Raw genomic sequence first — 12843 nt, 5'->3', positions numbered from 1 at the left:
GCTTTGGAGATCCAATGAGATCAGGCTACTCTTAGCCATTCCAGGCAGGGCAACTTCTATTGAAATTGCAAGGAGGGATCATTAAAATTGCAAAGGAGGCATCATTGAAAAGAGAGCCTGTTTGGTGCAGTGGTGAAGTGTGTGGACTCTTATCTGGAAGAACCGGGCTTGATTCTCCAGTCCTCCACTTGCAGCTGCTGGAATGGCCTTGGGTCAGCCATAGCTCTGGCAGAGGTTTGCCCTCGAAAGGGCAGCTTCTCTCAGCCCCACCCACCTCACAGGGTGTCTGTTGTGGGGGAAGAAGATATGGGAGATTGTAAGCCGCTCTGAGATTCAGAGTGGAGGGTGGGATATAAATCTAATATCTTCATCTTTGAATGGCAGAACTCAGCTGTAAGGCAGACAGGGGTGGAATTCTAGCAGGAGCTCCTTTGCATATTAGGCTACACCCCCCTGGAGCCAATCCTCCTGGAGTTTACAGGGTTCTTCTTACAGGGCCTACTGTAAGCTTCTTGGAGGACTGGCTACATCAGGGGTGTGTGGCCTCATATACAAAGGAGCTCCAGCTAGAATTCCACCCCGGAAGGCAGAGATAACTTTTCACTGTTTCTTTGTCTGGATTGAAGAGCCTATGAGTTCTCTTGTGGTTCAGCAGGCGTCCTTTCACATTAGATGATGGTGACAATGGCAATGTTTTAAAAACGTGGGCTACTGTGTCATCTACACTCCTCCTCGATGACAGAGAGCTCAACAGAGCAGGCCCTCCTTCTGTCCTTGTCTTATTTGTGGTCAGAGTGGCCATGGCGCAGAGCAGGGCCTTTTCAACAGTGGCCCAATGCTGCCTCTAGTTTGGAGAAGTGACTTAAAGAGAGAAATGCCTTCTCCAAGCCAGCCGACGGGGCGGTGAGGGCTTTGAGAATCGCATAATGCGTGTGAAAAAGCCACATATGGCTCCTGACCCGCAGTTTGGCCACCCTCCTCTAAGCTGTGGAGTCTTCTGCTTTGTGAGCTACTGGCATTAAAGCTGTGAGTGAGCCGTTTGGCTACTGCATAAATTAGTTTGTTCTGGGGCCACGTTTCTTGAGCTAAGACAAAAATCTGTGAGCTGGAGGCTCAAAACCTGTGAGCTAGCTCACACTAACTCAGAGGGAACACGCTGGCACCCCTTCTGTGGTAGTCCCTTCCAAGGACGTTCAATTCTGTGCTTTTATGTTCCTGAACTTAATTTTGAACCTTTACATTTTTTCTGGTGCTGAGAAGTTCAGGGAGACTGCAAAGGTTTTGTACAGACTCGGAGAGAGTTGTATGCATTCGTTGCTGTGTTACCATCTTTCAATTGGGGTTACCAGACGTATCCTCTTTCTTTCATGTCCGTCCTCTTTTAGGCTGTTTTTTTAAAAAACAGATAAAAAATGTCCTGGGTTTGGGTTGGAAGGTCTGGAATACTCCTAGTTAAATAGGAATAGAACACACCTTAAATAGACAGGGTTTTTAAAATTAGATTTGTTACAGTGATCCCTGGTTCTAAGCAGTCCATGGGGAAATATCCCCTTTTTTGTTTTTTTCAAAATATGATAACCCTGTTTCACTTTAATAGAAAAGTGTTGCCTATTGTCGTTTTATTGTTGCTTTTGGTAGGGGTTGCGATCTTGGTTCACTGCCCTTTGGGACAACGTAATAGTATATACAATAACAATAGGCCTGCGTGATAGCTACGCCACAACAGTTGCACGGTGAGCACACAACAATGTTTAACCATGTTTCTGTTTTGGCTTTTTGGGGACACAAGTTGCCATAGGAGGGAAAGGTTTATAGTAGAGAGTGAGCTCAGGGGGGTACAGTGCCCCAGACTCCCCCCTCGCAAACCTCCCTTTTCTCCAGGGGAACTGATCTATGCAGTCTGGAGATGTGCTGTGATTCCAGGAGATCTCCAGGTCCCACCTGAAGGCTGGCATGCAAAGGAGGGAGAGGTTTAGAGTAAGCAGAGGGTGACTTCAGCGGGGTACAATGCCCCCACGGTCCCCCCCTCCCAGGCCTCCCTTTTCTCCAGGGGGACCGATCTCTGTAATGTGGAGATGTCCTGTGGTTCCAGGGGGAGTCTCCAGGTCCCACCTGGAGGCTGGCATGCAAAGGAGGGAGAGGTTTAGAGTAAGCAGAGGGTGACTTCAGCGAGGGAATAAAGCCCCAGACTCCCCCCTCCCAAGCCTCCCTTTTCTCCAGGGTAACTGATCTATGCAGTCTGGAGATGTGCTGTGATTCCAGGAGATCTCCAGGTCCCACCTGGAGGCTGGCATGCAAAGGAGGGAGAGGTTTAGAGTAAGCAGAGGGTGACTTCAGCGGGGTACAATGCCCCACGGTCCCCCCTCCCAGGCCTCCCTTTTCTCCAGGGGGACTGATCTCTGTAATGTGGAGATGTCTTGTGGTTCCAGGGGGAGTCTCCAGGTCCCACCTGGAGGCTGGCATGTAAAGGAGGGAGAGGTTTAGAGTAAGCAGAGGGTGACTTCAGTGAGGGAATAAAGCCCCAGACTCCCCCCTCCCAAGCCTCCCTTTTCTCCAGGGTAACTGATCTATGCAGTCTGGAGATGTGCTGTGATTCCAGGAGATCTCCAGGTCCCACCTGGAGGCTGGCATGCAAAGGAGGGAGAGGTTTAGAGTAAGCAGAGGGTGACTTCAGCGGGGTACAATGCCCCACGGTCCCCCCTCCCAGGCCTCCCTTTTCTCCAGGGGGACCGATCTCTGTAATGTGGAGATGTCCTGTGGTTCCAGGGGGAGTCTCCAGGTCCCACCTGCAGGCTGGCATGCAAAGGAGGAAGAGGTTTAGAGTAAGCAGAGGGTGACTTCAGCGGTGTACAATGCCCCAGAGTCCCCCCCTCCCAGGCTTCCCTTTTCTCCAGGGGGACCGATCTCTGTAATGTGGAGATGTCCTGTGGTTCCAGGGGGAGTCTCCAGGTCCCACCTACAGGCTGGCATGCAAAGGAGGAGAGGTTTAGTGTAAGCAGAGGGTGACTTCAGCGGGGTACAATGCCCCAGAGTCCCTCCTCCCAAGCCTCCCTTTTCTCCAGGGGGGTGGGTTGCCAATTCCTGGAGCCACTCCTGGAGCCGAGAAAAGGAAGGGGTGGGGTGGGCGTGCCCGCGCTGGAGCCCCGCCCCTCGGGAGGAAGCAGCCTTTGCCTGCCGTTCCGGGAGACCTCCCGGGAGCCACCTACTGTGCACGGCGACCCAGAAGGGGCTCAACGCCAGCGCCACCAGCACCGCCTTCATCGCCCCCGCCGCTCCGCGCTGGCCCGGCGGCCCACTTTGCAGGGCTGCCGCCTCCTTCCCTCCCGCCGCCGTGCCAGGCTCGGCCCCCCACGCCGTTGCCCAGCGACCGTTGCCAGGAGCAGCCGGCCAATCGGGTCTCTCGGGCCACGCCTGACCTCCGACCCGGAAGGGAAGCCTGGGAGGGAGGGCGTGGCGAGTCGCGCGTGCCAATGGGGAGCAGCTTGTTTTGAGCGATGCGGTCTCGCCACGCTAATGAATGAGTTTTGCAACTGGGGGTTCCCTGGGTAAGAACAGCAAAACTCTAGTCGCCAAACGCATTGCTTAATGCAGTGTGAATGAACGCACCCACCCCTCTGGCTGTTTGTCTGTCTATCATAGGGTTGCCAAGTCCATTTCAAGAAATATCTGGGGACTTTGGGGGTGGAGCCAGGAGACTTTGGGGGTGGAGCCAAGAGACATTAAGGGTGGAGCCAAGATCAAGGCTGTGACAAGCATAATTGAACTCCAAAGGGAGTTCTGGCCATCACATTTAAAGGGACGGCACACCTTTTCAATTCCTTCCATAGGAGATAAGTGAAGGATAGGGGCACCTTCTTTTGGGGCTCATAGAATTGGACCTCCTGGTCCAATCTTTTTGAAACTTGGGGGGTATTTTGGGGAGAGGCACTAGATGCTATACTGAAAATTTGGTGCCTCTACCCCCCAAAACAGCCCCCCCCCGAGCCCCAGATACCCGTGGATCAATTCTCCATGATTTTCTATGGAAATAAATCTCCATAGGGAATAATAGAGTTCCCAGCAGACATTTCCCTCCCCTCCCCCTGCTTTCTGATGACCCTGAAGCAGGGGGAGGGTCTCCAAACCGGGGGATCCCCTGCCCCCACCTAGGGATTGGCAACCCTAGTCTATCATCTCTCTCCACCTGCCTGCCTGCCTGCCATCTACCTTTCTATCTAATCTATCAATCATTTATCTTTCATCTATCTGTCCCTCCCACCCTCCGTCTCTCTAGTCCTATCTCTCTCTATCCCCCCTCTGTCTATCATCTCTCTAGCTCTCTGCTCATATGTCTGTCTCTGCTTACCTAGCTAGCTACCATTACCTTTCTATCTTATCTTTCAATCAATTATTGGTCTCTGCCTCCCTCCAACTATCTGTTCCTATCTCTCTCTATCTATCCCCCACTGTCTTTCTGTCTGTCTATCCCTCCCTCCCTCTATCCCCCCTCTGTCTATCATCTCTCTAACTCTCTGTCTCTCTTTGCCTACCCACCCAGCTATCATTAATAATCTCTCTCTCTCTCCCTGCCTGCCTCCATCTATCTATTCCTCTTTCTCTCTATCCCTCTATCTATCCCCCGCTATCTGTCTATCCCTCCCTCCCTCTATCTATCCCCCCTCTGTCTATCATCTCTCTAACTCTCTGTCTGTCTCTCTCTCTGCCTACCTACCTAGCTATCATTAATAATCTCTCTCTCCCTGCCTGCCTCCATCTATCTATTCCTCTTTCTCTCTATCCCTCTATCTATCCCCTGCTGTCTGTCTATCTGTCTATCCTTTCCTCTATCCCCCCTCTGTCTATCATCTCTCTAGCTCTCTGCCTATATGCCTGTCTCTGCTTACCTAGCTAGCTATCGTTATCTACCTTTCTATCTTATCTTTCAATCAATAATCTCTGCCTCCCTCCATCTATCTATTCCTCTCTCTCTCTATCTATCCCCCACTGTCTTCCTGTCTGTCTATCCCTCGCTCCCTCTGTCTATCTCCCCTCTGTCTATCATCTCTCTAACTCTCTGCCTATATGTCTGTCTCTGCCTACCTAGCTATCATTATGTCTTTCTATCTTATCTTTCAATTATCCATCTCTGCCTCCCTCCATCTATCTATTCCTATCTCTATCTATTCCCCACTGTCTTTCTTTCTGTCTGTCTATCCCTCCCTCCCTCTATCTTTCCCCCCCTCTATCATCTCTCTAACTCTCTGTCTCTCTCTCTCTGCCTACCTACCTACCTATCATTAATAATCTCTCCCTGCCTGCCTCCATCTGTGCATTCCTCTTTCTCTATATCCCTCTAGCTATCCCTCTTTGTCCATCATCTGTCTGTCTATCTATCTATCCATCCATCCATCCATCCATCCATCCATCTAGCTATCCATCTATCCCTCCATTTTTCTCTCTCTCTCATCTCCGCCATCATCATCTGCCTATCATCTCCCCTCCCCCAATTTATTTGTAAGCATTATTGGTTGCGAGGGAAGGGAAGCTGAAGGCGTCGGGCAAGTAGACCGGGGGAGGGGCTGTGGCAGGCTCCTTCTGCGGGTTGCCTAAAGGTCTGGAAGGGGGCAGTGATGACCTCTAGTGGCCAAAGTAGTCTGACGGGGCTTTTGTGTGTTTCTTTTTTTAATGTGCAGCCAGAGAAAACAGGCCTGGAATGGCATAGTTCCAACAGAACATGCGTGCAGGTTTTTTTTTTTTTTAAACCAAAAAGTATATGTCTTCTGCATTAGAAAACAGTAAAGAGTCCAGCAGAACCCTAAAATCTAACGGAATTTTTGCCAGTGTAGGAGTTTGCCTGTCACTGCTCTCTTAACATACTGCTGGAGAAATCGCAAGGGAATTGGTACATATGTACATTGCTGGATAGAATCTCCAAAAAAATACGATCCTTTTGGAGAAGAGTATTAAAAGAAATTCAGAATGTAACTGGACAACAAATAAATGTCTCTCCAGAGTCATTGCTTTTAAATTTAAGGTTGGAACATAAAACAACTAACCCCGCTTGCGGGATAGAGTGGGGTATAAATTGAAAAATTGAAAATCAAAATGATTCAAAAATATTATTTTTTTTATGCAGCTAGAAATATTCTAGCAAGTAATTAAGAAACAGAAAAAAAATCTTACTATTAGTCTTTGCGGCACAAAAATATTTGGAAAATATATATAATGGCTAAACTTAATGATAAAATTAAATCTATAACTACTACAGACACTCTAACAGATTTTGGGGCAATATAGTTTCCAATACTGGAATATTTAAATCTTCAATCGGAGACTCCAGGTATCGTAAAGATATTACATTTTTGTTAACAATTTATTTTAACTTTTGTAAAATAGAATTAACATGGAGCATTTGTTGATCTTGTACTCATCAAATGCTATATGCAATCATTTAAAAGCAAATTATTGTATCATTTAGTTAATATAATGTATAACATAGAAACTTAATAAAATATTATAAATAGGAGTCCCTGCTTATTTCTTCAACTACTTGATCTATCATCTTCCTTGAGCCAGTTTGGTGCAGTGGTTAAGTGCGCGGACTCTTATCTGGGAGAACCGGGTTTGATTCCCCACTCCTCCACTTGCACCTGCTGGAATGGCCTTGGGTCAGCCATAGCTCTCACAGAGTTGTCCTTGAAAGTGCAGCTGCTGTAAGAGCTCTCTCAGCCTCACCTACCTCACAAGGTGTCAGTTGTGGGGGAGGGGGAAGGCAAAGGAGATTGTGACCGCTCTGAGACTCTGAGATTCAGAGTATAGGGCGGGATATAAATCCAATATCTTCTTGATGCGCAAATCCCCAGTTTGCCCCTAAGGCTTCTGCCATACCTTGCTCCAGTCTAGATTATTAGACTGGCATCATGGTGTATGGCAAATGCCAGGTAATGTGATTCTAGACAAGAAAGCGTGTCTGTGCCTGCAAAGAACTTGCACGGGTGTGTTGTGTAGGGTGCTATGCATGCCAATTGTAATCACCAGTGTGCTGTTGGGGAAGAGTGCAGATTTGCCTGGCTCGCTAGTTTTATATGGGCACAGGGTTTTTTGGGGTGTGGTGGTGGTGTATGGAAGACCTTGTGACCAATACCGGCGCTCTGAAGTGAGAAGCAGAGAATCTCTGATGTTGTTTTCTTTTGCAAGGAAAACACTGTACTTAATGACACAAGCACATTAAAAATACACAAAACACTGGTAACGTTGGTGGGGAAAAGTCAAAATGTTATAACATGCACGCCGTTGCCAAGCAATCTGAATAACAAAAACCACCGAGTTCCAATACAATCCCAGACTTCCAAGGAATATGTAAAGAACGTTCAATATTCAAGAGTAGCATGAAAGCAGATTTTCCAAATGTGCATAAAGTAGGTTCTCAGTGGAATTTCCATCGTTATACTTCCCGTTTCGATAAATATCTTTATCAAGAGGTGCACATATCAACAATTTAAGGCTTTACACTGAGGCTCTCAAGGCTTAGTATCAATTCAAGAAATATCTAGGGACTTTGGGGATAGAGACGGGAGACACTGGGGGTGGAGCCAGGACCAAGGCTGTGACAAGCATGGGGGTTCCGGGCATCACATTTCAAGGGACTTCACACCTTTTAAATGCCTTCCCTCCACTGGAAATAATGAAGGATAGGGGCACCTTCTTTTGGGGCTCATAGAATTGGACCCCCTGGTCCGATCTTTTTCAACCCTGGAAATAATGAAGGATAGGGGCACCTTCTTTTGGGGCTCATAGAATTGGACCCCCTGGTCCAATCTTTTTCAAACCTGGAGGGTGTTGATGCTATGCTGTGAATTTGGTGCCTCTACCTCAAAACACCCTTCCCAGAGTCCCAGATACCCACAGATTAATTCTTCATAATCAGAATCGGTGTCCATAGGGAATAAAGGAGCACTCAGCAGAAATTTTCCTCCCCCCGTTTCTGATGACACTAAAGGGGGGGGGGCTCCAAGCCGGGGGATCTCCTGCCCCCACCTTGTGATTAGCAAACCAAACGGGAAGAACGCAGTAAAGTTAGGAAGCTGGGGAGACCTGTGCTCTACCAAAAAGTCAATTTCAGTGAAATTTACAAGAATATACTGCACTTGCTCAGTACAAAGAATTTTTTAAAGACTCCCTATTGAAGGGACATCTCATAGAATTTTATAACATATAATGTACATAACCAAAGTTATAAATCAAAATGATAATAAAGCATTTGCCATTTTTCATCAGGGAAGAGTCCATGTAGAGTAAAGACTCCAAGGAGGGCAAAGTCCTTGTCGATGTGCTTTGACCTCTCCTGATGGATGACGATGTTGTCTGCGATGTCAAAAGCTACTTTGCAGCACATTGAAGACTCAACACTTGAGGCAACGTCTTTATAATGAAGTGTAAATGACAACACGTTCCCTAGGTTTAAAAAGCCGTGTTTCAGTTGTAGACCTTCGTCTTGATCAATTCACTTCATATTATCTGGAACCAATGCTCACAACAATATGGAGGCGATCTGTCAGTTTCTTTATCGGGCGTTAGCGGTTCTTTATCTGGCATTAATGGCATTAGCGGGGTAACCCTAGGCCGAAGTGAACTGGGCTGGGGAGTGGTATACCTGAGTTTCCTGCCTTGTGCAGGGGGTTGGACTAGATGACCCTGGAGGTCCCTTCCAACTCAGGAGGTGGTGGGCTCTCCTTTCTTGGAGGTTTTTAAACAGAGGCTGGATGGCCATCCGACAGCAATGAAGATCCTGTGAATTTGGGGTAGGTATTTGTGGGTTTCCTGCATTGTGCAGGGGGTTGGACTAGATGACCCTGGAGGTCCCTTCCAATTCAGAAGGGGGTGGGCTCTTCTTCTTTGGAGGTTTTTAAGCAGAGGCTGGATGGCCATTTGACAGCAATGCGGATCCTGTGAACTTAGGGGGAGGCACTTGTGAATTTCCTGCCTTGTGCAGGGGGCTGGACTAGATGACCTTGGGGGTCCCTTCCAACTCGAGGTGGAGTGCTCTACTTCCTTGGAGGTTTTTAAGCAGAGGCTGGATGGCCATCTGACAGCAATGCGGATCTTGTGAACTTAGGGGGAGGCACTTGTGAGTTTCCTGCCTTGTGCAGAGGGCTGGACTAGATGGCCTTGGGGGTCCCTTCCAACTCAGGAGGTGGTGGGCTCTCCTTCCTTGGAGGTTTTTAAACAGAGGCTGGATGGTCATGTGACAGCAATGCGGATCCTGTGAACTTAGGGGGAGGCACTAGTGAGTTTCCAGCCTTGTGCAGGGGGCTGGACTAGATGGCCTTGGGGGGTCCCTTCCAACTCAGGAGGTGGTGGGCTCTCCTTCCTTGGAGGTTTTTAAACAGAGGCTGGATGGCCATCTGACTGCAAGGTGGATCCTGTGAACTTAGGGGGAGGTACTTGCGAGCAATGTCCCCTCTAAGCTGCAGAGTCTTGTGAGCAAAAATTCTACTTTGTGAGCTGCTGGCGTGAAAGTTGTGAGCTCCTGACATCAAAGCGGTGAACTCCTGCATCAATGCGCGTGCTCCGGAGTCATCCTTCCTGAGCTAAGGTGAGAATGTGTGAGCTGGAGGCTCAAAATGTGTGAGACAGCTCCCACTAACCCGCCTTGTGCAGGGGGCTGGACTAGATGAGCCCGGAGGTCCCTCCTCCCGACTCTGGGATTCTCTGGGGAGGGAAACCCCGTGGGGAGGCGTCGCGCGAAGGCTGGTGCGCCTGGGGGGCGGGCGCTCGGCGCTGTCACTCCTCGGCCGGCCCCGCCCCCTCGGCCGGCAGTTGCGGGCGGTTGGGCGGGAGGGGGCGGCGCGAGCGCGGGCGGGCGGGCGGAGCCTGGGCGGCGGGAGCGGCGTGCGGCGCGGCCAATGGGCGAGGGGGCTGGGGGGGAAGGAGGCGGGCGGCGGCGGCGGGGGCGGCTGTCGGGTTGGAGCGAGGCGGGACCCAGTTGCCTCACGCGCGCCGCCCGCCGGGGAAGGAGAGGAGAGGAGAGGAGAGGAGGGTCCCCTCAGCCCGCAGCCTCAGCCAGCCCCGCCGCCCGTGAGGAACCTGGGGAACCTGCACCTCAAAGCCGCCGCCAGCCACAGCCCCATGGACGCCGCCGGCCACAAGCGGAAAAAGGGCTGGAGGGAGGAGAAAGGTCAGCCGCCAGGGAGGAGGGGACACGGCGCTCCCCGCGCGGGCGGGCAGGCGGGGGGCCGCTCTGGTCCTGCAGGGGGGGGAGGTTGTTTTGACAGGTGTAGCGGGGGGGGGGTGATGGGCGGCCCGGAGCTGCCCTCCTCCTGCCTCCCTCCCAATGCCCCCTGCCTCGCCCTCTCGCCTCCCTCCCCTCCCCCTTCTCTCTCCTCCCCTTTCTCCCTCCTCCCCTCCCTCTCCTTACCCCTCCCCTTCTTCCCCCTCTCCTCTCCTCCCCTCCCTTCCTCCTCTCCTTACCTCTCCACCTTGCCTCTCTCTCCCCTCCCTCTCTCTTTACCTCCCTCCCTCTCCCCCCTCTCCTTACCCCCTCTTACCTCCCCTCCCTTCCTCCTCTCCTTACCTCTCCCTCCCCTCCCTCTCTCCTTACCTCCCTCCCTCTCCCCCCTCTTACCTCCTCTCCCTTCCTCTCTCCTTACCGCCTCCCCTCCTCCCCCTCCCTCCTCCCCTCCCTCTCCTTACCCTTCCCATTCGTCCCCCCTCTTCCCCCTTCCTCCTCCCCTCCCACCTCCCCTCCCTCTCCTCTTACCCCTCCCTCTCTCCTTACTTTCCTCCCCTCCCCTCTCTCTCTCCCCTTACCCCTGGCTCTCTCCTTATCACCCTCCCCTCCCTCTCTCCTTACTTTCCTCCCCCTCCCCTCCCTCTCTCCTTACCTGCCTCCCCTCTCTCCCCTTACCCCTGGCTCTCTCCTTATCACCCTCCCCTCCCTCTCTCCTTACTTTCCTCCCCCTCCCCTCCCTCTCTCCTTACCTGCCTCCCATCTCTCCCCTTACCCCTGGCTCTCTCCTTATCACCCTCCCCTCCCTCTCCCCCTTACCCCTCCCTCTCTCCTTACTTCCCTCCCCTCCCTCTCTCCTTACTTGCCTCCCCTCTCTCCCCTTACCCCTGGCTCTCTCCTTATCACCCTCCCCTCCCTCTCTCCTTACTTTCCTCCCCCTCCCCTCCCTCTCTCCTTACTTGCCTCCCCTCTCTCCCCTTACCCCTGGCTCTCTCCTTATCACCCCCCCTCCCTCTCTCCTTACTTTCCTCCCCCTCCCCTCCCTCTCTCCTTACCTGCCTCCCCTCTCTCCCCTTACCCCTGGCTCTCTCCTTATCACCCTCCCCTCCCTCTCTCCTTACCTGCCTCCCCTCTCTCCCCTTACCCCTGGCTCTCTCCTTATCACCCCTCCCTCTCCCCCTTACCCCTCCCTCTCTTCTTACCTCCCTCCCCTTACCCCTCCCTCTCTCCATACCTCCCTCTCCCCGTACCTTCTCCTCTCCCTTTACTACCTCCCTCCCCTCCAACTCTTCTTACCTCCCCCCTTCCTCCCTCTTTTTACTTTGGTGTCCCCTTCATCTTGCCAGGAGGGTGACCTTGCCCGGACTAGGACGGCACCTTTTTCTCAAAGTCTTTAGGAAGTGGGTCCATCCTAGACCAGCCTTGGCCTCCGTGGAATCCCTGACTGCCACAGAGGGGAAGGGGAATAATTCAAATGACACCCATAAATTAGTTTCGGGGGGGGGGGGGCGGGTCGCCACTTTGTTGGTCTGAAGCACTAGATTGGTTTGAGTCCAGCGTGGCACCTTGAAGGCCGATGCAGTTTAATTCCAGGCATGAGCTGTCGTGTGCGGGCACACTTCTTTGGATACATAGGAACAGACTTCCTCAAGCCTTTCCAAGGGGGGGTGGGTTAGTTGCCTGGAAGGCAGTAGGTATAGCTGAGATCGGATTAAAGCAGTCAGTAAGACCTGTGAATTGCAGCAAATTAACATGCAAAGAAAAGAGCAAACAGTTGTGAGGAATAAAAGTTTGTGTCCAGTGTGCTCCCTTTAAGACCAGAAGAGTTTAATTCTAGGCACCAGCTGTCATGTGCATGCACACTTCTTCAGCTATATTGAAACAGACTTCCTCAAGCCTTACATATTGGGGGGTGGGGGAGTTAGTTGCCCGGAAGGCTAGTCAGAGTTAAGATGCATAAGTAACTGGACGGTAGATGCAGCTAAGGATGGATTACAGCAACTGGCAAGACCTGTGAAAAGCAGCTAATTAGCATGCAAATAAAACAGCAAAGAGATGTGAGAGCAAAGTCTGAGTCCAGTGGCCCCTTTAAGACCAACACAGTTTAATTCTGGGTATATGTGCATGCACATGAATTAGATTAACATTCAAAGGGAGGCACAAGTTAAATAATGACAGATAAAATTATTAACATTCTGTAATATGCATAGGTGAAAACAAGTTGTCAGTATCTGGCCAGTTTCACAAACTGCTGAACAGTAAGGATACAAATGTAATCAAACAAGTAAATAAATAAGGAGAGGAAGGAGGATCTGTCTGAAGAAGTGAGCAGTGACTCACAAAAGCTCATGCCTTGCCTCAAATTTCGTTAGCCTTCAAGGTGCTTCTGGACTCTTGATGTTTTCACCTGCAAGAAGAAGAGTTGGGTTTCATACCCTGCTCTTCTCTACCCTAGGGAGTCTCAAAGCGGCTAAGAATCACTTGCGTTCCTCTCCCCATGACAAGGGGGACCTTGTGAGGCAGGTTGGGTTGAGAGCATTCCAGGAGAACTAGGACTTCCTCTTTACAAGACTTACAAGGTTTACAAGATTATGCATGGGATGGAGAAAGTAGAGAAAGAAGTACTTTTCTCCCTT

The 12843-nt window shown here is 50.9% G+C and overlaps 2 protein-coding genes across 2 annotated transcripts in view; one reads left to right on the top strand and one right to left on the bottom strand.

Annotated features, from left to right (window-relative positions):
* The window catches only part of SEL1L2 (SEL1L2 adaptor subunit of SYVN1 ubiquitin ligase), a 91790-nt gene extending 83416 nt beyond the window's left edge, over positions 1 to 8374 (bottom strand). Inside the window, exons 1-2 of the mRNA XM_060257474.1 lie at positions 8282 to 8374; positions 3207 to 3541 (exon numbers count right to left, since the gene is read on the bottom strand). Coding sequence (XP_060113457.1) covers positions 3207 to 3541; positions 8282 to 8374 — 428 coding nt within the window. The remainder of the gene's footprint in view (positions 1 to 3206; positions 3542 to 8281) is intronic.
* A 1565-nt stretch (positions 8375 to 9939) lies between these two features.
* Positions 9940 to 12843, top strand: part of MACROD2 (mono-ADP ribosylhydrolase 2) — a 1708848-nt gene continuing 1705944 nt past the window's right edge. The window contains exon 1 of the mRNA XM_060230846.1: positions 9940 to 10156. Coding sequence (XP_060086829.1) covers positions 10108 to 10156 — 49 coding nt within the window. The 5' untranslated portion in view covers positions 9940 to 10107. The remainder of the gene's footprint in view (positions 10157 to 12843) is intronic.

This window comes from Heteronotia binoei, chromosome 1 (assembly GCF_032191835.1).
Source record: "Heteronotia binoei isolate CCM8104 ecotype False Entrance Well chromosome 1, APGP_CSIRO_Hbin_v1, whole genome shotgun sequence".
In the NCBI taxonomy this organism is placed as follows: domain Eukaryota; kingdom Metazoa; phylum Chordata; class Lepidosauria; order Squamata; family Gekkonidae; genus Heteronotia; species Heteronotia binoei.
The sequence above is the reverse complement of the archived record's forward strand: the minus strand, read 5'-3'. Positions and strand labels throughout refer to the sequence as shown.